Source organism: Nothobranchius furzeri, chromosome 8, assembly GCF_043380555.1.
Source record: "Nothobranchius furzeri strain GRZ-AD chromosome 8, NfurGRZ-RIMD1, whole genome shotgun sequence".
NCBI classification, from domain to species: domain Eukaryota; kingdom Metazoa; phylum Chordata; class Actinopteri; order Cyprinodontiformes; family Nothobranchiidae; genus Nothobranchius; species Nothobranchius furzeri.
This window is the reverse complement of record NC_091748.1, coordinates 67,163,929-67,191,802: the sequence shown is the minus strand read 5'-3', so window position 1 is coordinate 67,191,802 and position 27,874 is coordinate 67,163,929. Positions and strand designations below refer to the sequence as shown.

The 27,874-nt window shown below is 42.3% G+C and overlaps 1 protein-coding gene across 2 annotated transcripts in view; it reads right to left on the bottom strand.

Annotated features, from left to right (window-relative positions):
- Positions 1 to 23,299, bottom strand: part of mllt1a (MLLT1 super elongation complex subunit a) — a 34,892-nt gene extending 11,593 nt beyond the window's left edge. For both annotated transcript variants that reach the window (XM_015970945.3, XM_015970946.3), the window contains exons 1-3: positions 23,165 to 23,299; positions 1,074 to 1,254; positions 547 to 629 (exon numbers count right to left, since the gene is read on the bottom strand). In XM_015970945.3, coding sequence (XP_015826431.3) covers positions 547 to 629; positions 1,074 to 1,254; positions 23,165 to 23,176 — 276 coding nt within the window. In that variant the 5' untranslated portion in view covers positions 23,177 to 23,299. The remainder of the gene's footprint in view (positions 1 to 546; positions 630 to 1,073; positions 1,255 to 23,164) is intronic.
- Positions 23,300 to 27,874: the final 4,575 nt, after the last annotated feature.

The following is a 27,874-nucleotide window of genomic DNA, read 5'->3' as shown; positions in this document are numbered from 1 at the left end:
GAAAAAAAAATTGTTTCACCACTTGAGATTTCATAACAAAATGTTTTCTTGTAAATGCGATGATGGTGGCTGATGTTCACCTTTAAGTGCTTTCTTGATCTTCCTGACAGATCTGTCTATTAAGCATAATGTAAGTGCACTTAAAAAGGACAGTAGCGTTTTTTTTGGATGCCATCCAGACTGAACAATGTGCCCTAGTGCTCAACACTATTTCACAGGATTCAAAGGAAGTTGTTGAAGTTAAACATAAAGAAATGAACGTTTGAGACTTTTGCAAAGTACAGAGATATGTTTTTATGTCTCTAAAGAATGATAAAACACACGTACATGTTAAAGAACTGTGTTAGTTCTGAATGAAGTTAGAGTCTTAAAGTTTTATCTTAAACTGAACCACTCACTGGTGAGCTGTCAAGTCTTTTTTTGGTGATTTAGTTCAAGGGTCTTTCAGATATCCATGTAAAATTCTATACTACAGCATAAAATGACATTGAAGTACTCAAAAGTAATTTCTATTAGGCTGTTGAAGCCTAATAATACAATTCTCACCTTGTTCTTGAAGTACACTTCAATAGGCATGAGGAAACCTGCATAGCCCGATTCCTCTACTTTGTATGGAGGCTCCTTGCATACTGCAGAGAGAAGGAACGCTCGTTAAGCTAAAATTACACCCACACTCGTCCGAACCACTGAACGCTTTATGATGAAATCAACAAAGAGCAGCTTTAGAAAAATGTCTTATAAGAGTTTTCTCCCAGAGCCAAATTACCCCCCAGGGGCTACCATCATGAATCATTTAGATGTTTCTCTGCTTCAACACCTGTTTTTAATTAGTGTGTGATTAACAAGCTTCTGCAGAGTTGATGACCTGCTGAACAGGTGAATCAACTACCAATTCAGGTGTGTTGGAGCACTGAAACCACTAATGCTGGACACACACTGTGCAATTTTGAGCCGATTTTCCATGAGTGCGATAATTTATCTGATCGGGCTGCGTTTAGTTACTAGCTAGTGGCCCCTGCAGTGTAGGACTGTAAAATCTGTCTTCTGCTAGTTCTATATGTGTTTACACCTACCTCTCTTGGGTTTGGGGAAGCTCTCGTGCAGGCGGAAGACAACCCTCTCTACAAAGTGCTGGATGTCGCAGGTCTCTGGTCCTCGGACAAACACCATCCAGTCATGTGTGAAGCCCTCTGATGTTATCTTTTTCCTCAGCTGGGCTCTGTGGCCTAACTCCAGCTTCACCTGCACTGTGCACTGAGAGGAAACATTAAAAACAACTGTAATACTATAGATGTTTCCTTAATCAAATGTAGACAAAGAATAAACAACAGACAAAAATAACAGAACAGACAAGCACACACTCATTTCTAGCAATATAATCAATAACTGATAATTAGTGCATCTGTTGAACATTAACATAATGATTTTCTCATAATTGAAATGGATATTTAATGCTTTCTTAACGCTATTACCCCCACCTTCAAAAGATCTTTCCCATATTCTAATGAAAATGATTTCACAATTAAAAAAGCAGAATTAAACTAATTAAGCCATCTCCCATTCCTTCTTGAAATGCCATCTCATGATGGTGGAGGGGTTTGAGTGCATTGATGATCTGAGTGTTATACTGGGCCCTTTGCCCTTGGTGGGGTTTCCAATGGCAAATTCCTCTGGTCTCGGACAGGAAATCGGCACCAGCTAGATATAGTTGGGCTCATCTTTAATCATAGAGGTGTGTAATAAAAATGAACTTGTCATCTGTTGTATAATTGCTTTATACAATTATTGATCACTACTGTTTGTCAATCACACTTATCATGAGGATGTAATCAAGGAGAGCCGAACATAATGTGATCATGAGGATGTAATCAAGGTAATCCTGGTGGAGGTGTGCAGCTTTGCACGCACATCAGGGAATGTATAAGGAGCAGAGCAGAGCTCAGAGCGGTTAGAGCTGTTTGAAGGATTCTATTTGACGAGGTTCATGGATTACGTTTTCTAACTGGGGTGTTCAGCTCTCCACCCATAAGCAACGGTAAGAGAAATGTTTTGTTCATGATTGATAACTTGTATGAATGCTGGTTGAATAAAGCCTTGTTGTTCCTCTAATATTCAAGTTGTGTTTCATTGTTTCTGGCGTCGACTTGACAACGATCCTGATTAAATAAATATAAAGTGTAAAAAGAGACTTTGAGTCTTTTAAGGTAATTAAAATAAAATAAAACATTTTATTTTAGAACATTTTTGGCGTCACGAACAGGATCAGTCAAGCTATTCCAGCAACAATGAAGTGTTTTTGGAGAAGCAAAAAGGAGCCGAGTGCTTCTGGGGAGGGAACGCCGATTCCCGTGCCGATTCCCGGCTGGGAAACGGAGGAGTTCCGATCCATTGGTGATATGTTAAGGCAGCGCGGTGGACGCCCTGGGCCGTGGGGAGAGTTAAATGGAGTGGTCAGCCCCGCCGTGGTGCTGGACAGTTTGACGCGGATAGAAGTTAAAAAAAAAGCGCCGCTGGCAGGAGTGAGAGATATGATGTGGCTTTTTGCAGAAGCATGGAAAAAACAGGAGTTAGAATTGAGCAGTTGTAGAGAGCGAGCGGCGCAGGAGAAAATCCATGCTGAAGAAGTTGAGAAATCATGCTCAGAGTTTGAGCAGAGAGTGTGTGTGATGGGGAAAGAGCTAAAGCATGCTCAGAATGTTTTGGATAAAACGCTGACTTTTGTGTCTCGAGCGCAAAGGAAGGAAAAGAAGCGACCTCGTAGAACAGGTCCTGCTCAGATCCGGGCGTTTGTAAAGAATGTTGGTGAAGATTGGGACCCACAGAAATGGAACGGGGATCTTTGGGGGGATGATGAGGAGGAGGAGTGGGTGATTAAACCTGACCCACCACCTCAGCCCTTGTATCCATCATTACAGAGGATAAAGATGTCAGAACAAAGACCTATTACTAGGCGTCGGCGAGAACAGCAAATTATTCCACCAATACTGGTAGATATGGTGGATGATCAGGGACGGCCGGAACTCGATGAGGCGGGTAATATAAGAAGGATGTTACAACAGCAGCCACAACCCGCCCCTAGGCTGCTAACAACGCTAGAGGATTATTCACAAGATGAGTTAAATCACATGAATGGGAAGCTGAAACAGCGCCCAGGCGAACCAACTGACTCCTGGCTTAATCGCCTTATGGAGGATGGCGCGTGTGATATAGCCATAGATGCCGGTGATGCCATGAGATTTTCAGGATTAAGTACTGATGCACAGATAAATGCTGAATACAGGGCTACAGTCCGGGCATTGCCAGCTGATGAAGATTTCAATGTGGGGGATGCATATGCTCTGGCATGTCATGTAATCTATCCTACCACGGCGGACTGGTCTGAGATTAAAGGGCAATGGCAGACAGTGAGAGATGCCATTCAGCGGCTCACCAGACTCACTATTAGAGAGCAAGTGGCTCGAAACGGGGGAGCTGGAGTGGTGGACTGTAACATCTCTAAGGCAACTAGAGATCACCTCATCAGACATGCCCCACCACATTATAAACCCATGGTGACCAGCTTGTTGTTTGGCGCGGCAGACCAGACTTTTGCCGCGATAAAAGATCGTCTTGGCGAACTCACCACGCTGGGTGATTGGTCTGAGACGAGGAGAGAGGGAGCTAGAACTGAAAATAAACCCAGGATTGATCCACATTCAAGGGGTCGTAAAGGGGGGGCAATGGGCCCCTCTAGAACAGATCTGTGGAGGGCACTGCGACAAGCGGGAGTGCCGTTTGAGGAGATTGATGGATTGCCCACTAATGCATTGATGGAGAAATGCAGCCAAATGGGACTGAAGGTCCATTGTCAGTTCAGACATTGTCCTGAAAAGGACGACAGGATGTCTGTGTCAGAATTGGTTGGAATGTTGCAGAATGTGATCAGGGAGGTGGCGTCGAAGCCTGCTGAACCTTCCGCCCCTCCCAAGGAATCTTCAGAGGAGGAGAGTTCAGATGAGTGTTATCAGGTGGCGGCAGTGAAGCGTAGAAAGAAAAAACAGCACCGAAGGGAACATGATGATGAATAGGATGAAGGTCAAGCTCAGGTTGTTGCCAGTGCCTCAGGATGGTCAATAAATGATATCAGACCACATGTGGAATTACAGATTTATTGGAAAAAATCAGTACAGACAGTAATGGCATTGGTTGACACTGGGGCGGAGGCCTCGGTAATTCATGGCAATCCTGATAAAATAAAGGGAAACATTGTAGAAAAAGGAGTATCAATGCTCCACGAGCAAGTGGCAGACGTTCCAGAAATGGATGAAGTGCCTTTTGAGGTAAAACCAATCCAGGATTCTCCTGTGAAACTGGGGGTAAGATGGAGCGAACTCACCCCAGAGCAGCAGGAGCGAGCCTGGTTCACTGATGGTTCCTGTCAATATGTGGCAGGAACCAGGAAATGGAAGGCTGGGGCATTTAACCCTGGTACACAACAAGTTATGGAACTCACAGGGACAGGAAAGAGTAGTCAATGGGCGGAGTTGAAAGCAGTACACATGGTAATAATGGCGGCTGGGGTGCAGGGAGTAAGTATTTATACTGACTCCTGGTCAGTAGCCCAAGGAATGTTAACTTGGATGCCAACTTGGCATGCTACACAATGGAAGATACATTCAAAAGAGGTTTGGGGAGCTGACCTATGGAAGGACATTTGGGAGAAATGCCAAAATATTCCTGTGTCAGTATTACATGTGGATGCTCATACTAATAACAATGATCCTGAATCCCTGCATAATCAGACTGTAGATAAGATAGTGAAAATTCAGGCTGTAAGACAATCAAGTCCTGGATTAGCCAAATGGGCTCACGTTACTGCTGGACATTGGGGTGTGCAGGGAACATTGAAATGGGCGAGGGACAGAGGAATAGATCTCATCATTGATGATATTAAAACTGCCATAGAAGATTGTGAACCTTGTCAACATCAGAAAAAGAGAATCCCTCGACATATACAGGGACAGATACATCGAGGTAAACAAGCGGGACAGTGTTGGCAGATTGATTTCATTGGACCATTGCCAAAAAGTAAAAACTGTAAGTATGCATGTACAGCCGTGGATACGGTGTCAGGGGTACTGGTGGTGCATCCGTGTCATAACGCCAATCAGGAGGCTACATTGAAATGTCTGTCATTAATAGAGACCTATTATGGACTACCTTTGCAGGTTCAGACTGATAATGGTACCCATTTCACTGGAAATAAGATCAAAGAATGGGCAGAGAACAACGCGGTAGAATGGATCTATCATGTAGCATATCACCCGAAAGCTAGTGGACTCATTGAGAGAATGAATGGGTTACTGAAAGAGAAACTAAGGAAACTATCGGTTACTAATTCTTTGGACAAATGGAGAGAAAATCTGACTAGGGCAGTACATCAGTTAAATAACAGACCCGTGGGGGATGGAGTTACTCCACTGATGCTAATGGTTGCCAGGGCAGGAAGGGAAACAACTTCTACTGACCCTCCTATACGAATGTGGAAACTAACTTCTGAGGCAGAACTCCCTGTTAGAGCAACTGCGGGCTCTGTGGGATTAGATCTTAAAATCTTGGAAAGCATCACTTTAGTAACCAATAAAGTGACAGTGGTAAAAACAGGATTGGGAATTCAATGTCCACCAGGAACTTATGCTCATGTGTGTCCAAGAAGTGGTTTAGCTTTGAGGGGTCTAACCATTTTAGCTGGGGTAATAGACTCAGACTATCAAGGGGAAATAGGTGTGGTGTGTCAGCATACAGGTAAAGAACCGTTGGTACTGGAAAAAGGAGACAAGATAGCTCAGTTAGTAATCAAACGGTGTGTAATGTCCAAAGTTGAAGAGATTACTAAACCTACCACTATCACTCAGAGGGGTGAAACTGGGTTTGGATCATCAGACTTTACTGCGGGGGCAAAAGTGTGGGTGGAGCAGCTCAATGGTCCTCCCAGAGCTGGAGAGATTATTGCACAGGGAAAAGATGCTGTGGTAAGTGTATTGTTCCCCGGAGAGGAAAAATGGATTAATATTCCGATAAACAAATGTTACAGGAGAGAAAATTAATGCTTGTCATTCTATCTGCAGTTTTGTATGTATCCCATAGGCGGGTGTCTGAGTGACGGTGGTTGACTGGGTCCCCTTCCCCTACAAAAGGATTGAACCCTTGTCGAGGCGATGGATGGGCTCCACGGACCTGGTGGTGTCGGATGTTTGGTCATCGTCCTCCATGTCCTCGCTGTCATCGCACTGAGGGCACATTTCTGTTGGGGGCTCACGGAAGGACAAGTGTTGGAAGAAGGGGTCATGGGCCATCTGGAATTGGTTAGCAGTATGTCCAACCGCACTCAAGGCACATTCACATGCAGAGCAAATGACGCTTGCTACTTGGGAAACCTAACATCTACCGGTAAGATGTACCGGTGCAGAGGATGTCTTAAAATCCGAGGAAGGGTGATCAGCCCGGGGGTGTTGGTTCAAGGATCAACAGTAACCTTTAATTCTGCAGCGCGCATCTGTGCATACCATCAGGGGAATGGTACTTGCATACAAAATGGCACAAATTGGAGTATGAAGGTTGATCGCGATTTCCGGATCAGGAATGGAACTGTAATCACAGGAGGATACGCCTATTTGTACATATTCTGGGTGCTGCCCGACACAGCTAGAGCTACGCAGACAGCTGTAGCTCCCCTGGTTCACACTTGTCAACAAATGGGACAAATAAGGGTAGCCGAATATGTGCGATGGACTGTGAAATTCCCTCCTATTCTGCCTTGTAACAGGAGGAGGCGAGCATGGTATGACACCGTGCTAGGAGGAACTGGAACTTTGTATGGTCTGGCTAACACAGCAGACAATGAGGTGACACGAACTATGCTGACCAACACTGGAGAATACACCGCACAAGCTGTCACCAAGACTGCAAAATGGATGCCTTCGACTGTATCTAGTCAGTTAGAAGGAAGTGATGTGTGGAAAAGTGTATTTAAATGGAATCTAAAGCTTTGGAATGAAACTTATGATGCATTGCATAATTTGTCACACATAGGTAATTGGACAGTCTGTTCCTTGCAGACTATTCATGCTGAGACACAGAGAAATAGGTTTCAAATACAGGTAATGAGTAATAACTATCATGCATGGCGAACATTATGGAACATCAGTAGTTCATTATGGCTACAGCTACATGCAGAAATGACGATTTGTAATAAATCTATGTGTACTGGATACTGGGATCAGTATAATATGACATCAGTAATGACTGTGTGTAGATATCAGATACTGCCGGTGATAACCACTAAAGGGTTTTGGTATCTCCATGTTAGTGGAGAGTGGTGGGATGTTAAAACAAATCGAACATATGAAGTAAAACACTGTGATGAGACTGATAAGGGTTTAGCCTGCCCATTGGTAAAAGGACATAGCAATCCATGTTTCACTGATTCAAGGGTCGTACTCTGTGATTGGACGGTCACACCCCCAGAGGAACAGTTTTGGCAGGTGGGTCCTAACACCTTATGCGTGGCTACAATGACCAATTCCCCACAGGTACCTTCAGTTCCCTTTTCAGGTTGTCTCAAGGGTATACATATGTGGGAATGGAATAACGTGACCTATTGGTTGAGTAATTACACTGTATCTAGTCGGCTGACTAAGATACAATGGGCCCCTTGGACACTCTCACTGGAACGATTCAAATGCGCATTGGATGGTTCCACTGAAGTGGCAAAATTGATTGACTCTCATAGGTCCAACCTTTCCAGGCTTATGGTGTCTACTCTTGTGGCACAAGGGGAAATAAAACATGTTGCTACATTGATTGAACAGGCTTCCGCTCATCATTGGTGGGATATATTTACAGGCATGTCGAGTACCGCTAATAAAGTGCTAATTCCACCTATGATTGCAGCATTAATTATAATCAGCATTCTAACATTGTGTAATCTTATTATTTGTTGGTATGTTATTCGATTAAGAAGAGAAATAAATTGGGTAATAATGCAAAGACTACGATGAAAATTAAAGTGGAACTACAAGGTATGTTATAAATGACGTTGGTTTTGATGGGGAAATGGTGATGGATATGTTACATAAATTAGATGAAAAGTTCAAGAGTGGAATGTAATAAAAATGAACTTGTCATCTGTTGTATAATTGCTTTATACAAGTTATTGATCACTACTGTTTGTCAATCACACTTATCATGAGGATGTAATCAAGGAGAGCCGAACATAATGTGATCATGAGGATGTAATCAAGGTAATCCTGGTGGAGGTGTGCAGCTTTGCACGCACATCAGGGAATGTATAAGGAGCAGAGCAGAGCTCAGAGCGGTTAGAGCTGTTTGAAGGATTCTATTTGACGAGGTTCATGGATTACGTTTTCTAACTGGGGTGTTCAGCTCTCCACCCATAAGCAACGGTAAGAGAAATGTTTTGTTCATGATTGATAACTTGTATGAATGCTGGTTGAATAAAGCCTTGTTGTTCCTCTAATATTCAAGTTGTGTTTCATTGTTTCTGGCGTCGACTTGACAACGATCCTGATTAAATAAATATAAAGTGTAAAAAGAGACTTTGAGTCTTTTAAGGTAATTAAAATAAAATAAAACATTTTATTTTAGAACAAGGTGGAAGACCAAGGTGGGATTTTTCAAAAACAACCTCCGGTGTGAATGTTTAACAGCCCTAAAGTAGGCCACATTTGCTGAAGAAGGAGAACCAGGAGAGGTGGAGTGAAAGGCTTCACTGACAAAGTTCATCCACAACTTCAGGATGTCCAGACAGACCTCTGAATACCTCTGTCAGCACGTCTCGTCAAGAATGTCAAGGTTCTCAACCCCAGTGAGTAAGTGATGTATGAATGGATTTAATATGACATGTCTGTTCAGACTGAAGTCGCTATCAAAATGATCAGGTATTTATCAGATTCAGTACCACATATAAAAGTGACCCAGGTTAGATTTGGAAAAATAAATCAGATTAGTATGGTTCAGACTGTCTTTAAAAATACAATGTTGGTTGCATATTTTTTAAAAAGTCCAATTAGATGTGCTTTTGTCTGCGGTGTGAATGTAGACTAAGTAGGTCCAAACACATGTGAGGGCCTGCTGGGAGTCTTCCAGCTCCAACAGAGCTCTGACTCTGCCTGAGCGCAGCGGGGGACACAAGAGTCCAAACGTGCCTTGTTCCACTCTGCAAATGTAGAGGCAAAGGCTGCAGCAACAAGGAGGCCCATAGGGCATGGCTGGTCCGTAGGTCTCCAAAAGTAACAGAGGGTTACAGAGCGGAGGGCGAAGTGGAAAGTGGAAGTATCTCACCAAGGAACCAGAGCCAGAAGGCCTGGTGAAGGACTGACTGATCTGTGGGGCAGACGCTGCTGAGGTAGTTAAAGATCTATGTGGAAGAGGAGCCCCCAGGGTTGATGTTATCCATTCTGGGTATCCTAAGGCTACAGATGTTTCAGGACTATCTTGGCAGACATGCCTCCACAATACAGAGTAGTAGTTGGGGGTAGTACATGTAGAGTGGCAGTCCATGGTGGAGGTACCTTTTTTTAAGAAATAATTTAAAACTAGTGATGCACCGATGTGAAATTTTTGGGCACATACCGATATCTGATATCAAGATCACTGTTATGGCGGATAACTGATATTTGCCAATACCGATATACTGATAGTAATGCTTCTAAAATCAGCAGATTTGTATAGAATGAAAATTATTAAAGTTGTATTTACGTTATTATGTACACACTTCACCCACATTTACGGTTCTGAGATGATTTCATTCAGTGTTCACATGACTAAACAATTACACATCACCCCCCTCACCCTCTGAAACAGGCAAACAAATGAAGACGAGATGGAAAAAATGTTGGTTGTTAATATCGGCCCAGTCTTATTTTTCGAACCGATACAGATATGTTAAAAAATTACTAACATCGGCCGATACCGATATTGATGCGGATATATTGTCCATCCCTATTTAAAACTGTTAGAACTACAGGAGGATGACATTCTTCAGACGCTGGGAAATGTCTACTCGGGGTACTAAAAAGGAGGGTCTGGTCATTGGGTAAATTCTGGATTGAGGAAGAGCAATATAGTTTTTCTCCAGGCTGTGGAACCACAGACCTGGGGTCTCATTTATCAAACATTGCGTAGAATCCGCACTAAAACCGTCCTTAAGCTCAGCAAAAAAAAAGTACTTACGCCAAGTAGGCTTGTGATCTATCAAACATGGAGTACGCACAGCTGCACGCAATCTCCGCTTCAGAAAAAAGAAACTAGAAATGTTCTCAGCTGCTTTTTAGTCACATCTCGCCCTCACCACGCCCACTTACTGCCATAAATAGTCAATGCAATGTGCCTTGTGGATCTCATGCATACACTTAAGCTAGTTGTTGCAGCGCTCCGCCAATGACGATGGCGACCGTAGAGCAAGGCAGATCAAGGAAGCGCAATTTCACAGAAGTTGAGGTACTTGTGGGTGAGGTGAAGAAATGAAAGGAGGTGCTTTTGCAAAACAAATAAGAGAAAATCCACGGAGTGGCACAGCGCTGCTGAAGCTGTCAATGTTGTGAATTCTTCAGAGAGATCTGTGGCGGATATTTAAAAAATGGTCCAATCGGGATTCGATCCCCAGACTCCCGGGTGAAAGTCACACGTGCTAACCAGTCAGCCAAATGGAGATCTCCCTTGTCCAAGTAGCCAGGGCGCATGATCTATCGGGTGACAGTGACAGGACACACACTGTCACAGACGAATGACATTCTGTCTCAATCTGTCCCCCTGCTGATATTGTGCATTCTGTGCTTCAGGTTGTGTGTGTGTGTGTGTGTGAGTGTGCGCGCGCGTGTATATGCATGTGGGGGGTCTTGTTCTGTGTGAAAACGAAGCAGTACAAGTGATAATGCTGCAGGATTTCATAATTTTATCCTTCTCAGCAGCAGCACTGCAGGTGCTCTCCATGTCCAAAATGTGCGTAAGCCAGGTCCTTAGTCAACTTAATGTTGCACACATTTTTCTGCTACGATTTCTTTCATAAATCCCAAAGTTTGCGTGGAAAGTTGCTTACGCAGTTTTCCGACCCCGTTTTGTGTGTAAGCAAGCTTGATAAATGAGGCCCCAGCTCTTTACTCTTGCTAGAGTACTGGATGAGGCACCGGGGTTCACCCAACCAGTCCACATGCGTTTTGTGAATCTGGAGAAGGCTTATGCCCATGTACCCAGGGCCACCCTGTGGGGGTAACTCAGAAAGTAATGGGTGGATGGTCTCAGTCCCTGTACCAAAGTAGTTCAAGCCTGGTTTGAACAGTCAGCATTAAGTCAGACTCCTAAAGTAAAGACATTTAAGCATCAGTCTTTTTCACAAGTGAGGAAAGGAGAGAGCAGGGGATCGATAGGTGGATCAGAGTATCTAGAATGATGCAGAAGCTGAAGAAGATTATCTGAAGTTATCTGAAAAGGGAGCTCAGAGACAGAAATTTGTTCCTCAATTTCCAACCTTCAATCCTGGCCAGTTGTCACAGACTTTGTGTAATAACTTAAAAAACAAGATCAAAAATACAAGCGGCTGAAATGATCCTTCATAGGTTAGCTGGCCTCAGCCTTCGAGACGGGGCAAGGAGCTTGGAGATGCTCAGAGTAAAGCCGCTGCTCCTCCACATCAAAAAGACCCAGCTGAGGTGGTTCGGGGAATTTAGTAAGGTCATTTCACAACAAATTTCACAAAAATTAACTCAAAAATCACTTTAGTACTGGGTGAAATTTACCCCGTAGCTTAGATGTAGGATGATAAATTACCAAATTTTTAAGAAGAATGTAAGAAGATTTCCTTTAGACAAAGGAAATGTGACAGTGACTTTTCATTGTTATTTCATTTATTTATCGTCATTAAAAAATATCAAATCAGAGAGATTGATGATGAATGTGGCTCTAACAGTGAGTCCTGTGCATAGGTCTCCATCTTGCTCTCCTGAATATAACTGATGTATTAAATAAATTGCAGAGGGGGAAAAGCGCAATAAATTACTATAGCTGGATTAGCTAATGCTAATTCTAAGCACATTAGTAGATCCCGGACTGTGAATCATCCAAATATTTAAATATAACCATCTGCCTATTCTACCCATAAAAACTTGAGGATAAGTTATATTTCTTCATCTGTGTCGTGACAGACACGCAACACCATTATGCGTCAGAGCAAGAACTCTCAGACAGGCTCGCAGAGGGTGACGGAGACATGCCTCAATTTTTAACTATCTGTCGAAAGAAATGGAGACCGCAAGCTTGTGATTGGTCAGGACGCTGCTACCTGTAAATTCATCAACAGCACCGCCTCTGCAGCTTCAAAAAATAAAAAGATATTTAGCGACAGACTTGGTACAGGTTAAAATGCGCATTGCAGAAAAAGTCTGAAAAGACGAGAAAAGTGAGTTTAGAAGTGTTGATCGCATGAAGAGGTGGAGGGAAATGAGGGACAAATTTGTCCGTGTTAAAAAAGTCTCTGAAATACATTAAAACAATGTAAACACAATAGTAGATAGGGAGCTTAAGTCTCCTCCCTTTCCGGTCGGCTCATGGGTCCCTGGAAGAACGAAAAAATGAATGCAAGCCAACGGGGCTAAAAACTATTTTCTAATCCGCTTTGCCTTACGCCCTGCATCACACATATGTTGTACTGCAATTTAAATGAAAAGTAATGATGGGTGTTTTGATCACACCAGTCACGTTTATCAGCTTGTAAAAGTTTGTAATTAGCATGACTACACACCAGAAATCGGCATGTTGCATATGTGATGTCACCACATAATCTCCTCTAACCTAGCGTAGCTGCTACTCACCAAATGGCCAGATTTATGGTGTTTTTTTCCTCCTGTGGGAAGTTTGCTGAACTTACAGCCCTTTTCCCTCAGTTTCCTCCGTGTCTGGTTCGATGACGTCACTTTCGTGAAGCACATTTGTAGTCCTGGACTTATTTTCACACAAAACCTAAAATAGTGTTTCCCCCCGTTCAAAAATAAGCGCATTCTTGGTATCAAAAAGCTTCTTTAAAATTCACAGACATCATATGTGAAATCCATGGCACAAAACAAGCGGAATTAGAAAATAGTGTTTTTAGCCCCGTTGACTTGCATTCATTTTCCGTTCCTCCGGGGACCCGTGGTCCAAAAGGAGATGGGCGTGACTTGTGCCTGATTCATGCTTCTCCGTCAGCTCCGCAAGGGACAGACACGCACGGATTGACGGAAGCGTTTTGCTCTCATACTTCTCCGTCTCCTGGAGAGTGTTGCAAAGCATTTCCCTGCCAGGACAACAGAGGGCGTAGCACTGTTCTGTGGTATCCTGTCATGTATCCGGACCAAGATAGTGTGTTTATATTGTGGGGTTTTTTTGTATATAAGAGAATTTTTAACACGGACAAATTTGTCTCTCATTCTCCTCCACCTCTTCATGCGCTCCCCACCTCTAAACCCACATTTCCTGTCAGTTCCGTCCACAAATAAAACGTTTGCTGCGCATCTTTTCACTCCTCCAGTCACGGGGAATTAAACGTTCATATTTTTAGTTTTTTCGCGAGGTATTCTTCAAGCTTCTCCGTGTCTGCCGCTAGTTCTCCTCGGCTCTCTTTATGTTTTTGAGGGCGCAATGCCGGCGGTGTAGACGACAGTGGCGTCCTGACCAATCACAAGCTTGCGTTGTCCGTCTCGACTGACAGATGTTTAGAAAAGAGAGCTTGACTCCGCCCGACCTTGCGGAACTCTCCGGCAGGCACGCAAGGACGTTGCATGTCTCCGAACTGACGCAGACGGAGAAGCATGAATCAGGCTTTAGGCCCCTCATACACTATTGTGGACCGGATACTTGATTATAATGGTGGCAGGATACCTCAGAATAGCGCTACGCCCTCGGTTGTCCTGGCGGGGAATTGCTTTTCAACAATCTCCAGCTGACGGAGAAGTCTGAGAGCAAAAGCGGAGCTGACTGAGAAGTATAAATTAGACTTGAAGAGTCTGAGGCTGTGTTACCCAAGAGGAGAGTCGCTGAACAGATGCAAAGCTGGACGGGTGTTGAGACGCTCCCAATAAAATGAGAGTAATTTGATGCCCGAGTCAAAAGACTCATCCAGAAAAGGACCACATTATTGGGCTACTTCTGCCAGACATGAACAATGAGAGGAACGGATCACGCAAATGACACTGTGATAATAGAAGTGGAGAGGCTATGGAGGCTGTACAGAAGGGGAACAAGAGGTGTGTGGGGGTGGAGGGGGACAGAAAAACACTTTATGTCCAGGGAATGGCTGAAGAATGTGGGGATTTGGCCATGGCACTGAGCAGCTCGTGAGCGGAGACTGAGTGAGGGATTAGACGGGACAGGACTGAGATGAGCTTGTTTGGCACTCTTCAGCTCAGTCTCACACACACAGACACACACACACACCTCTGCCTGGCACTTTGCCTGGCCATTGTGTGACAGTAATACCACTAAACCCAAAACTCTACCACACCAACAGCAAGCAGAGGGGGAAGGGAGTATTAATGATCAGAGTAGACAAAAATCAGAAAAGCAAAACGTAAAGGTTGAAAACGTGCCCAAGAAGACGACCATGATTTATACCAGGAAACAAAGCTCTAAGAAACCAGAAAGCAGCAGAGCCACAAATGCTTCAACAAAGTCAGTTACACAAAACAAACATCAGAAGCATGAAGACTCATTCAAGAGATTCGTATCCCCTACATTTTATTAGTAAAACAACTCAGAACATTAGGGGCAAATTAAAGGAAAGTAAAGAAATTGTTGTCTGAAGATCATAAACGACGCATCTGTCGATAAAATATCAGCAGCCAACAGACAAGATGAGGACAGATAATAAATACATTTTCAGGCAATTATCTGAAAACGAATGAGCAACTAGTTTAATGACTCCTAATTATAGAACGCATCCACGTGCCTCAGCTTCTAAAAAGTGAAAACATGAGAATAAGTGACAGAACTTGTATCTGACACCTGAATCTGTCACTTTAAGGTAAACTGGGTTGCACACCACAGATTAATGTCCATACACAACAAAGCCAAAAATGATTGAACCCTTTCAACACTAAAATCAAACCTATTTAAGAAATATTTTATGTTAGTCGGTTTAAAACGCAATCTTCAGTAGGCTACTTCTTGTTTTTTCTCAATCTGCCATAAAACAATTAAAAGACATTAATTCTGTGACTAATAAAACTGTGACATTAAAGATGCATTATGTAAGAATTAAGCAAGAATTACACCCTGTGGTCAAACTTAGTTACTGCAACCCATTTTACAAACACTAAAGTCACTTTCTCACTCCTATTCTGTGAGTTTCATGGCTGTTGCCAGCTACGGCTTAGTGCCAGAAGATTCTAGATGACAAGTGAAGATTAGTCATACACACGAAGTTGATAAGCAGATAAATACATTTCACAGTAATATCGAATTGTTGGTAATTGACAAAAATAGCTTGAGATGTCTTTAGACCTCACTGCTTCTCAATAGGAATGCACCAATACCGATACTGGTATCGGTGCCAATACCAATATCGGTATCGGTAAAAGTTAACCGATACCAGGAACCGATACCAATGCAGTTGCTTGAAAATGGCTTCACTGTAACTTGTCATTTCTGTTCACCTAATATTTTAGTTTTGTGATGATTTCCATTCATATATTTTACTTTTCATCTACCTCACAGTCTTTTCCTGTTGAAAGCAGAGAAGAAAATAAAATCTGTATTCCAAATCATTGCATTTTTTTGTGTAGTGGAAGTATTGGTAATCGGCATCGGCGAGTACTCAGATCCAAGTATCGGTATCGTATCGGTTTGGAAAAAAGAGGTATCGGTGCATCCCTACTTCTCAATTCATCATTAGCATTGTTAACTCAACTTTCGCCTTTCTTTCACTGTGATAGAGTAGGTGGCGACATGCACCCTTTCATGTGGATATTTTTCCAGTTATCCTATAGCAACAAAAATAGTAAACACGTGCTGTCAGGACTGAAGCAGTTGGAGGTTAATGGCTGAAGGAATGGACTACAACGATGCTTTAGCACAACTTATTTGGTCCATACTGTTCTGTTTGATGGGGTTACACCTAGTCTTGGGCGCTATACCGGTTCATACTAAAAACCGGTATTTATTTTGGTGATGATATGAATTTTTCACATACCGCTATACCGGTGAATGGCCTAGACAACGTACAGAACGTTCGTAGTAGGAAACTGTTTCGGCGGGGACTCATTTCACTGCTACACACAAACACCACAGCGTGGTGAAACCAAGAATGGTGGCTGGCGGGAGCTGTCACGGCAACATCAAAACTTCGAACACAGAAGAGCTTATTCCAAAAAGAGGAGCCACGTCTGTTGTTTGGAGGTTTTTTGGGTTTAAAAGTTCAGACGTGGAGCAAACAACTTTTATATGCTAATGCTGTTGAGCAACGGTGGTAGCTGGCGGGGGTAATACCAGCAACTTGCGTCTTCACCTCAGCCGAAAACACATCTTGGATTACCAAGAATGTCTCAAGCTTCCATCTGCACCCTCCACCTCGAAGGCTAAAATGGCTAGTAGCAGTCAGAGTCAGACGTCCATTAAAGACGGCGCGTTCGCTAAAGGGACTGTATATAAAAAAAGCAAGTGGTGGGTCGAGATAACCAAAGCAATAACGTTGGATGTGAAATCATAAAGATGGTTAACTGCACAGATTATATGCAAAATGTGTTCAGTAAAAATAGTTTATTTTGACTATAATATTTGATCTTTCTAGTGGTTTTTTCTTAACTGCTTTCTTTTGACAAGGATACTTTGAGGGGGTTTCTGCATTGACCTACCTGTGACTGGACATGGAAAAACTGGTATTCTGCACATGAAGGTAAAACGGGCAATTTACGGCCAATCTAGTGCAGTAACTATTTTCTTATCAAAATAATCTGAGTAATCACGGCCTTAGGAAAAAAACCGTCAAATACCGTAAAACCGATATAATAAAAAAAAAAATACCATGATATGACATTTTTGCCAAACTGCCCAGGCCTAGTTACACCTGTTATATTATAGCAATGATATTGTAAGATAGGGTTGTGCTATATGTATATATATGTCCAATAAATGACGATAAGCCAATAATTTGCGCTTGTGACGTCATGGCACACGGACTGATTTGAGAGTACATTGGAAGTCCAAACACTGACTTTTTTTTATGGAAGCGCCGCAGAAAAGTTTGCTGGATGAGAAATTTAGATTTTTCTTTTTGTTTATTTTGTATTTGTAGTTTGGTAGAGTGACGTATAAATGGCTCGTGTTAAACACAGTTAAATAGTTAAAAAGAAGCCTCGTCTTTGTTTCCCTGTGGTGCCCACTGTTGTGGTATTTTATTTAAGCAAAATGTATTTTTTCTGAACATAGTCTACTGGGTTTCTTTCTTTTATGACTTTATTTAATCGCTGCTGCGTTTGGACGCACTCTGAGGAGGGAGGATTTGCTCGCAGCTGGAGGTCAAACGATCCATTTATCCCTGTCACTTTTGTTTTTAAAATAATAATCATTCAATTTCCATTCCTTTTTAATTAATATTTAGTCAGAACAAGCTGATCAGAGCGCCTCAGTAATATAAACAACGCAATTAAACAATTTCACTTAAATTAGGAACATTTCACCTGCTGCGGCCCGGACACACATTCCTTCTGCTCCACGTAAACCTGAACTGGTCACCTGCAGCTTGTGCGTAATCAAACGTCTCTATGGAGCTTGTTGAAGAGGTCATGAGGTTCTGGACTTTTACCTCAGGCAGACTTGTAGCTGGTAAATGCTGTTCTGGAAGATTCCGCACTCCGCTGACACACTCGAAGCAGGTGCTGAATAAAGAGCGCTACTTAAGCTAAAGTTTTAAAATCAGGAAAAATGTCTCCAAATGACATAACCAGAAGTCTTCCAGACTCTGACAGATAGAAGGGTTTCTACCTTCCACTCAGCACTGCGCTCTTGTGTACGATGTCAAGTGCGTAACTGACGCTCTCTCAGCTCCTCTGCACTCCGCATGCGCGCTGTCAGCAGCGAGAGGCATAGCAACTGTGAGATAATGCTCAGATGCACTGATGGAGATGTTTTCTTGATTGTTACCTCCGCAATCAGGGGTGGACATTAACTTCAAAACCAACCGGCCAGCCGGGCCGGTAACTCTGAATATTTACCGGCCCTGCCAAGAATCTACCGGCCCCACTGGTCAGCCGCCAAAACGAGTCAAAATAACAACTGAACCGTTTTAAATGTAACAAACCTTTATTTTGTACACATTCACAAACATAATAACGTATTCAAGTTTGAATTTGTTTGTTCCCTCAACAAAATACGATTTTGTCGTCGCATACTTCTGGCATACAACGCAGTACATCACCAACGCCGCTTTGCTGTATTCAAGCCATTGACTGTGTTCGAGATGAGCCAGTTCTGCGCAGAGTAGACCAGCAGTGATCGGCGAGCGGTGCATGCCGGTTAGATTTGTGTCCGAATTGACCTGACTTGCTCTGACGTCATGCATACGTAGGCATCGATAACCTCGTGAGATCAAGGCGGCCGCAGATTTTGGAGCAAGGCGCTGCAGTTGCTCTCTACCGGCTGCAAAACCTAGGGGATGACGGGAAACGCCTGGCTCTCACCTGATCTAAGATCTGATTGGTTCACATTTTGATCCAAACATCCGGTGGTAGAACATGAAATGTTAGTTGGTCACATGTATTCTGTAAATCATGTTATGTTGATGATAACAACAATATAGGCCATAAGGAGAAATGTGTTGTGTTCTTTTGTCACATTTCCTATGAGCACACTGAACAGCTGATAACCTTTACTTATTATTACAGTCATGTTTTCATATAGAATATATGATATCCACAAGCGCGTGAGGATGTGTTTCTGCTGCTAACAGGCACCAGAATTAAAATTGAAAATTGAACAAGTGTGAATGCTAACGCGATATCTTCATCCATCGTCACCCCCGAGCTACACATGTAGGGAAGTCCAAGAGATTCAACTGGCAGAAACAACTGGTTCACACCACACACACACACACACACACACACACACACACACACACACACACACACACACACACACACACACACACAGGAAAAGAGCTGAGGAAATGGAGGACACCAAGTAATTAAAAGAAAAACTACAGCTGAGCCGAGGCGCGCCTCGAATGGGGCGCATCTGATCTGAACTGAGGAGCGGCGAGCAGCGGCCGGACTTCGTGAGCGATTCGCTTCGGGCGCTTCCGCGGCCGGTGTGTCCCCGGCGTTAAACGCCGGCTTTCAGCCACTCCCCCTGCTGCTTCCGTCTGCTCTCCAGGCGAGCCGCTACTCAACTCAAATACGGCCATTCTCCGCGCCTCCCGTCTTCTTTAAACCTCCAAGAATCATTCCACCTACGCACACGCTTCTCTGCTTCATACCGTTTCGAACTGTCTCGCTTCTCCTCACCAGTTTTAAAGCGTTTTGCCGGAGATTTCATCAAGAAATCCAATCCCTGTGGTGGAGCGATCTTCCTGCGTGCTTGTGTGTTTCTAGCGTGGTTCCACTTCGTCTTTAATAGTGAACTTATAGTTCACGTGACAATAACTAGAATCGTGCAGGACGTGCACGAATCGTACAAGTGCAGTACGTGGCTAGAGGTGCGCAGGTTCACGCGCGCGAAACGAAAACGGCAGCTTCCTACAGGGCGGGGCCATGACGTAGGTGAAAGCCGGTGTGTAAATGACAAATAAAGCTTGGGCGCCACCCGGGCGGTAAGTCGTCAAGTATTTACCGCCCGACGAGAAAATTTAGCGCCATTGGCGCTCGGGCGCTTTAAAGGTCCACCCCTGGCAATGTTTTCTGTGTGTAACGTGTAAAGTATCTGTCATTAACAAACTAACTCATGGGCAAACAAACAAATAGCCTCTTGTAAAATCAACCATAATGGCTTAGCCCATCGCTGCTGGTGGAATGATGTCGTCGCCCAACCCTATTATCAGAAGACCGCTTTTGCAGTCTTGTTGCTTCTAGAAGTTTTCAATATCAGTGAGACTGCGCCATTTTCCTACATCTGGGTGCTTCAACATGATAAGAACCGGTTTGCCTTCAGCAAGACTAACGTGTTTACATGCATTTTAAAAAGTCCATCTATTTAGGGCAACAGTTCGGTTTTCTGATGCACATATAAACACATTAAATGACTATGTTCCTATTTAGATTTTTGAAATGAGATAAATGGACATCCCCCCAGCCGGCCGGGAAGGAAATCTGTTTCAATGTAACCTTCCTTCCAACATGAATGAGACGTTAGACTGTTTTGGAATAATTTCACTGTAAAATTCTTACTTATTGTACCTTTAAACACGGTTTAGCTAAATTATTTTAAAAAAATACTCAGGAAATACTGAAATGTCTACATAAAACAAATGGTAAATGACATGTATCTGTACAGCGCTTTCTTGGAGTTCTATAACCCCCCAAGGCACTTCACAACAAAATCAGTCATCCACCCATGCACACCCACATTCACACGCTGGTGATGATGAGCTACAATGTAGCCACAGCTACACTGGTCACACTGACTGGGAGCGATACTGCCAAGCACTGGTGCCACCGGTCCCTCCGACCAGCAGTCAAGGTAGGTTAAGTGTCTTGCCCAATAACACAACAGCAGCATTCTCTGGCGGGAGCCAGGATCGAACCTACAACCTTCGGATTACTGGACAACCTGCTTTACCTCCTGAGCTGCTGCTGGCCCTAACAAAGGGTCAACCTATTTACAAAAAAAAAAAAAACACTTCCTTTGCAGACTTCTACCAAACACAACAAACAGCATTCCCAAACAAACAACACAAAGCTGCTAAAACTGTCAAAATGTGTACACAACCTTGCTCTTCCTCTCACGAGCACTGCTCTGGTTGAGGGGAAATACAAATTTTGGCAGACATGCTGGCTCCCATGAAAACAATTAACTCCCGGCTGCCATGTAAATAAAGCCACTTTATCTCTTCCAGCTAATAAATGATTGAAATAAATGCAGGAAAGTTTTCCTGGGAGGACTCACACAATGAGAAGCGTCAACCAATGTTGTCATCGTTCTCAACGTTAACAAGCCACATCGCACAGACAGAGAAGAAAACATCGATCTGGAAGGGGGAAATCCCTGCTTGCAAATACCCTTTCAACAAAACCCAAGGAAAACGAGTGTTGGGAATTTGGTGTGAAAATGAGAGTGGGGAGTTATAAAACGTTGCATGACCACTTGACCTGTTGTCCTAGCAGCTGTGATCATGCATACACATCTGGACTCAAGAAAACTCTCGTAGAAATCATGCAACTATCCTGTTGTGATACAATACTCCTAAAAACATATTTAAATTTAATAAGATAAAGTGTAACCCAGTAACTCTGCAATTTGTCTTGGCAATACAATGATTAAACATGAGAGAAGTTAGACTTGTTCAGAAATGAAAAGAAACGTAACAGGATCATAAACTGCAGATCTTAAAAACGACAACAAATCCTCAACAGCAGATCTTAAGCAACAACAAATCTACCTAAATAAGAAAGTTTTAGACTTGCATGTTTGCCATGAGAGCCTGTAAATCAGAGGCTGTCTATCACTTTTGTTAAAAGTCTAAATGTGTCATTTAAAAATGACCTTTCACACCAACTGTTTAAATTAAGTACCAAACAGTTTTTAACGTCATCACTAGTTGTAAATTTTAATCATTTGTCTTTGACACTGATTTAATCAGTTGCATGCTGTGTTCTTTTAGTTAAATAAAACTACAACTTAGCAACGGTTCTATGTTTTTAACATTCGTGTAAGTAAACGCACACTAAAATGTAACCCATAAAGGTTACATGGATAGTGCTCACAATCAGATGTGGTTATCTTCTTCACAGGTTTGTGCAACATGACTGAAAGACCTTCACGTGCACGTGCATCACTAAACTACACTTCACTTTTGACTTGAAGATGACGACTTCCTCTGAATGCACTTTTACAGATGGGGTTAAAACTTCAAAGGGGTCAGCGCTGAATGGAAATGAGCTTTATCAAAGTGGCTGAGCCACTTTTCATGTGTGTGTGTGTGTATGTGTGTGAGAGAGAGAGAGAGAGAGAGAGAGAGAGAGAGAGAGAGAGAGAGAGAGAGAGAGAGAGAGAGAGAGAGAGAGAGAGAGAGAGAGAGAGAGAGAGAGAGAGAGAGAGAGAGAGAGAGAGAGAGAGAGAGAGAGAGAGAGAAAGGGGGTGTTTAACCCTTTGAAGGACAGCCTCGAATAACCCCATGCTCTAAGGAAGTCTGGGGCTGCAGCTACTTTGGTGGGCAGACATATAATTTAATGCATCTGCCAAGTGAATTATGTAGCTTTTTAAGTGGCATTGACCTTAAATGTGCACATTTAAGCACACTAGTCAACTAAAAGTGGTTTGCAGACTAGCTCTTTTAAGAAATATATTGTGGTTTTTTTTAACAACCAGCCACCAAGGCTGATTCACACATGACACACACGCAGTTTCTGACAGATTTTCTTCCATGCAGCATGCAATGTACCATCTACCATCGTGGATGCGGTATATGTTAACCCACTGTGGACAAATAGTTCTAATATACGTCCCAGTCTCTGGTAAGATGCGTGATTTTATCAGCCCAGACTTTAGGTGTCAGGCCGCGGGCAGTGGAGACAACACCCAGCACCAGCAGCCCGGGGAGGACAAATCTGTTCCCCCTTCGCCTTGTAGCGGCTCCTTAGCCTTTAGCCCACAGTCGACACTCTCCTCATAATTAGCTTAGCTTAGCTACAACAAAACCTCGATTCAAAAGCACTGTTGCAATGTTTAACAGCATGCATGTGGTTTTGAAGTAGAATAAACACCAAGCGGGGGTTTCTTTGTGTCTCTGGATGTGGCTACAGCGATGCAGCGGTGCTCAATGGTTTAAATACCGATGTATGAGCGCACAGCTAGCATAGCTCCAGAGCCCAAAAACTACGAGTCCAACAGCAACAGAAACGAGGATTGACTCCTTCCCTCGCTAGCCCGTCGTCATTTTCACTGTGGAAAGCTCCTATTCCGAAAGGAGGCGGAAACCCTACTGTACCTGGTTCTCCATGTTTATCTGGCCTCAGTGATTGTTGTATTTATTTACAGCGGTGTTTGTGGAGCGTCTCCCCTGCCTCTGCTCCTCATTGTGTGTCAATCCAGCCCAGAAGCGGAAGGCAGACGGCTCCCCTCCTCTTCCAGACGGCTGCTGGCAGGGGACCAAAACAGAAAGCTCTCTGGGCCAATCACAGCGTGGTAAATTCAAGCCGTCTTGAATTGAACCAATCAGAGTGAGGTGATGGCGGGACAACGAGGAAACTGCAAATACAATTGAAGCACTTTGGGGTAGTTTTCTCGAGTGACAGCAGTCAAGTCCCAATGGCTCCAGCTCAGTTTCAATTATAAAACGCACACGATGATAATTGATTAATCAGGGTTGGAAGATAGCTTTTTCTTTTTTGCTGTTGTGGAAAATCAATCACACATAATGCTAAATAATGGTATTCATATAATGCACTTAAGAATGTTAGGTGATGGTGGAAAAATATCTCAATTCATAATTATGTCATGATATAAGCTAAAGTTGAGAACACCAGTATGCACACTGTGCTTTAATGTCACTCATATATGTCTCATCTCACCCAAATACCAGCTAAAGCTCAGTAGTTTCATCCATAAAGGCAGTCAGTCATAGGTCTTTTGATTTCTTTTGCACACTTGGAGGGCAAGGGCCCACTGCAGCCAAACTGTCCAGCTCTCAGACTTTGATGTGAGATTATCAGGCCGCAGCTATGTGACAGAAGGTCACCACCACTGGAGCCTTCCCTTCTTCCACCGCTCACACTGATCCAGCCTGCCTTACAAGGAAATACAGGTGCTGGCCAGTAAATCAGAATATCATCAAAAGGTTGAAAATATTTCAGTAATTCCATTCAAAACGTGAAACTTGTACATTATATTCATGCAATGCACACAGACCAATGTATTTCCAATGTCCATTACATTTAAATTTGATATTCATAAGTGACAACTAATGAAAACTCCAAATTTGGTATCTCAAAAAATTAGAATATTCTGAAAAGGCTGAATATAGAAGACACCTGCTGCCACTCTAATCAGCTGATTTACTCAAAACACCTGCAAAGGCCTTTAAAAGGTCCCTCAGTCTTGTTTTGAAGGCACCACAATCATGGGGAAGACTTCTGACTTAACAGCTGTCCAAAAGACAATCATTGACACCTTGCACAAGGAGGGCAAGACACAAAAGGTGATTGCTAAAGAAGCTGGCTGTTCGCAGAGCTCTGTGTCCAAGCACATTAACAGACAGGCGAAGGGACGGAAAAAATGTGGTAGAAAAAAGTGTACAAGCTCTAGGGATAACCGCACCCTGCAGAGAATTGTGACGACAAACCCATTCAAAAATGTGGGGGAGATCCACAAAGAGTGGACTGCAGCTGGAGTCAGCGCTTCAAGAACCACCACGAGGAGACTCATGAAAGACATGGGATTCAGGTGTCGCATTCCGTGTGTCAAGCCACTCTTGAACATGAAACAGCGCAAGAAGCGTCTCGCCTGGGCCAAGGACAAAAAGGACTGGACTGATGCTGAGTGGTCCAAAGTTATGTTTTCTGATGAAAGCAAGTTCTGCATTTCCTTTGGAAATCAAGGACCCAGAGTCTGGAGGAAGAGCGGAGAAGCACAGAATCCACGTTGCATGAGGTCCAGTGTAAAGTTTCCACCGTCAGTGATGGTGTGGGGTGCCATGTCATCTGCCGGTGTTGGCCCACTCTGTTTCCTGAGGTCCAGGGTCAATGCAGCCGTCTACCAGGAAGTTTTAGAGCACTTCATGCTTCCTGCTGCTGACCAACTTTATGGGGATGCAGACTTCACCTTTCAACAGGACTTGGCACCTGCACACAGTGCCAAAACCACCAGCACCTGGCTCAAGGACCATGGTATCCCTGTCCTTGATTGGCCAGCAAACTCGCCTGACCTTAACCCCATAGAAAATCTATGGGGTATTGTGAAGCGGAGGATGCAATACGCTAGACCCAACAATGCAGAGGAGCTGAAGACGACTATCAGAGCAACCTGGGCTCTCATAACACCTGAGCAGTGCCACAGACTGATCGAGTCCATGCCACGCCGCATTACTGCAGTTATTGAGGCAAAAGGAGCCCCGACTAAGTATTGAGTGCTATACATGCACATTCTTTTCATGTTCATTCTTTTCAGTTGGCCAACATTAGAGAAACAAACATTTTTTCATTGGCCTTTAGAATATTCTAATTTTCTGAGATACCAGATTTGATGTTTTCATTGGTTGTCACCTATAAATATCAAAATTAAACGTAATAAACATCGGAAATACATTGGTCTGTGTGCATTGCATGAATATAATGTACAAGTTTCACGTTTTGAATGGAATTACTGAAATATTTTCAACCTTTTGATGATATTCTAATTTACTGGCCAGCACCTGTATAAGGGAAATGGTACCACCTGGCTGCCAGACACGATGGTTTCAAACTTTAAATCCTTCTCTTCAATGCGTGGAGTTGGATATTTTTACTCACACATGCACATGTTCTAAAACAGTTTAACAAGTAGAATTTACATTAAAAAACACAGATATTTTATGTATCCCTTTATCCTCTTGCATCTTCATCCCCAGCTGTTTGTGGCTAAGGCAGTCACTTTCACCATCAGAGATCTAAATCTGACCTGTCCTTTCATGCATGTGGTCTAACTGAATCATTAGCTTCAAGGTGAACTTAAGCCAAATTAAACAAATGACTGTTTACACACTGCCGAGCACTCATTTGTCTGCAAAGCTGTGTTATTAGAGTAATACATTTATCTTTACACTAAACAAACAACCTGCACACAAAAACACTTAATATTTACTTAAACATATATATTTAATTTTATTGACCTATAGTGCTAAATGTGCACTCTGCTCCTGCTGTGAGCTAATGGTTTGGATTGACCCGTTTGAATTGTTCACTGTGTAAACAAACTCAGGAACCGCTAAGACTTGGCATGATGAAATCAAGATGACATCTTCAAAAGTATCAATAATAGTGAATGGGATGAATATTAAAGTTAGACCTTTGATTAAGATTAATTAGACTACTGATGGTGCTCATGCAGTTTATGTCTGTTAGGACAAAATGTCCTGTTTTCTTGTGTGTGTGTGTGTGTGTGTGTGTGTGTGTGTGTAAATCTTTTATTTTTAAATGAAACAAATAGTCAAGTAAAGTAAGTCAACTAAACAAATTTCACACATTTTTCACAAAGATATTTTTTTAATAAAACATGGCTACTTAGAAAAAATAAATCAGTCAAGTGCCGTTCTGTAAGGTATCTGATTCAGTTAAAACAAAAGTTGAAAGAGAAAACATACAAATCATTCAAATGTATGAATGAATTGTAAAAATACCCCCACACCTACCGTGATCTTAGTGACCTGTGTAATTCGCCAATTGCCCACAAGAGATCGCTGTTTGACACAAGACGCCTGTACACCTGGGTGCTTCTTTGTTTAGGCTACAGGAAAGGTCACGTGAACAAAGGCAGACTGTCCCTGAATATTCCCACACATCACCAGGTAGAACAAAACAAAACATGTATTATTTTTTTAATCAAGTACCAATCTTAAAAAAAAAGACTGATTAGTCATTAGTCATATTTCAGAGGATCTGTGTTGTTCAATAAAGGATCAGAGAATCACTCGGTATGTTAACATTTCTCTGGTCACACTTGTCAAAATGAAACAGCTCAGTTTGTGTTCTGGTTCCAAGGTCATGGGGCATTACAGCCAACTTGGTTTAAATCAAAACATGCAGGCCTACACATTGCTTCTAAAATAAAACACAGTTTTATTCAAATTCTGGTTACATTTTATTCTCTTATAGTTGGCGTTGGAGAATCGTTTTGTAACAGTAATTTGATTTATTTCATGATTTTTAAATTTTCTATTATTTTCTCTTTCACTGTAAAATTCCCAAATGATAATTCAGATGATTAATCATCTAAAATTCATCTTTCTGATGATAAAAATAATATTCATGTCATATTTTATTACCTGTTTGAGTTGTAAATGATCACTTATGGTTTATAAAGTGGAAAAGTAAAAAAAAAGCTAGAATTTTTTAGTCCTTTGCTGCCACATAAAAGACAACTGAAACATTGATCAGTTGTTTTTAAAACTGTCAGTGAAGCTTGACAGAAGTGTTGATGCTTTAAAAGTTAAAAAAAATACTTTTTCCACAAAAATAACAAATAGATTCTGCAGGTGAGGCCGATGTAATGGTAAATAATACAGTTAACCCTGTTTATGCTCTGATTCTATTATTTATATTTTATTATGTGACAGCTACGGAAGAGGATTAGGGCCACTGAAAAGAAAAAAGCTTTCTTACTTTTTTCTTAGAATTCTGACCTTTTTTTATTTTGATTAAAGTTAGAATTCATTAACCCTCTTCCCAATATGGAAGATTTTTTGAATTTTAATTAATTGTATTTAAATTAATCATAATTTTTTATCCTGTAGGTATCTTTTGATACAGTATTTCTGCTGTAATGCATCATTGTGACTTGTATTTTAAGTATTAAATGAATGAAATGGACAGGAATACATTATTTACAACCAGCTTTATAGTGTATATAAATATATATATATATATATATTTGTTTTTTTGATTGTTTTCATGTTTTCAGATATTCTCCAAGTAAAAGTGCAACTCTATTAAAAAGTGAAATGCGG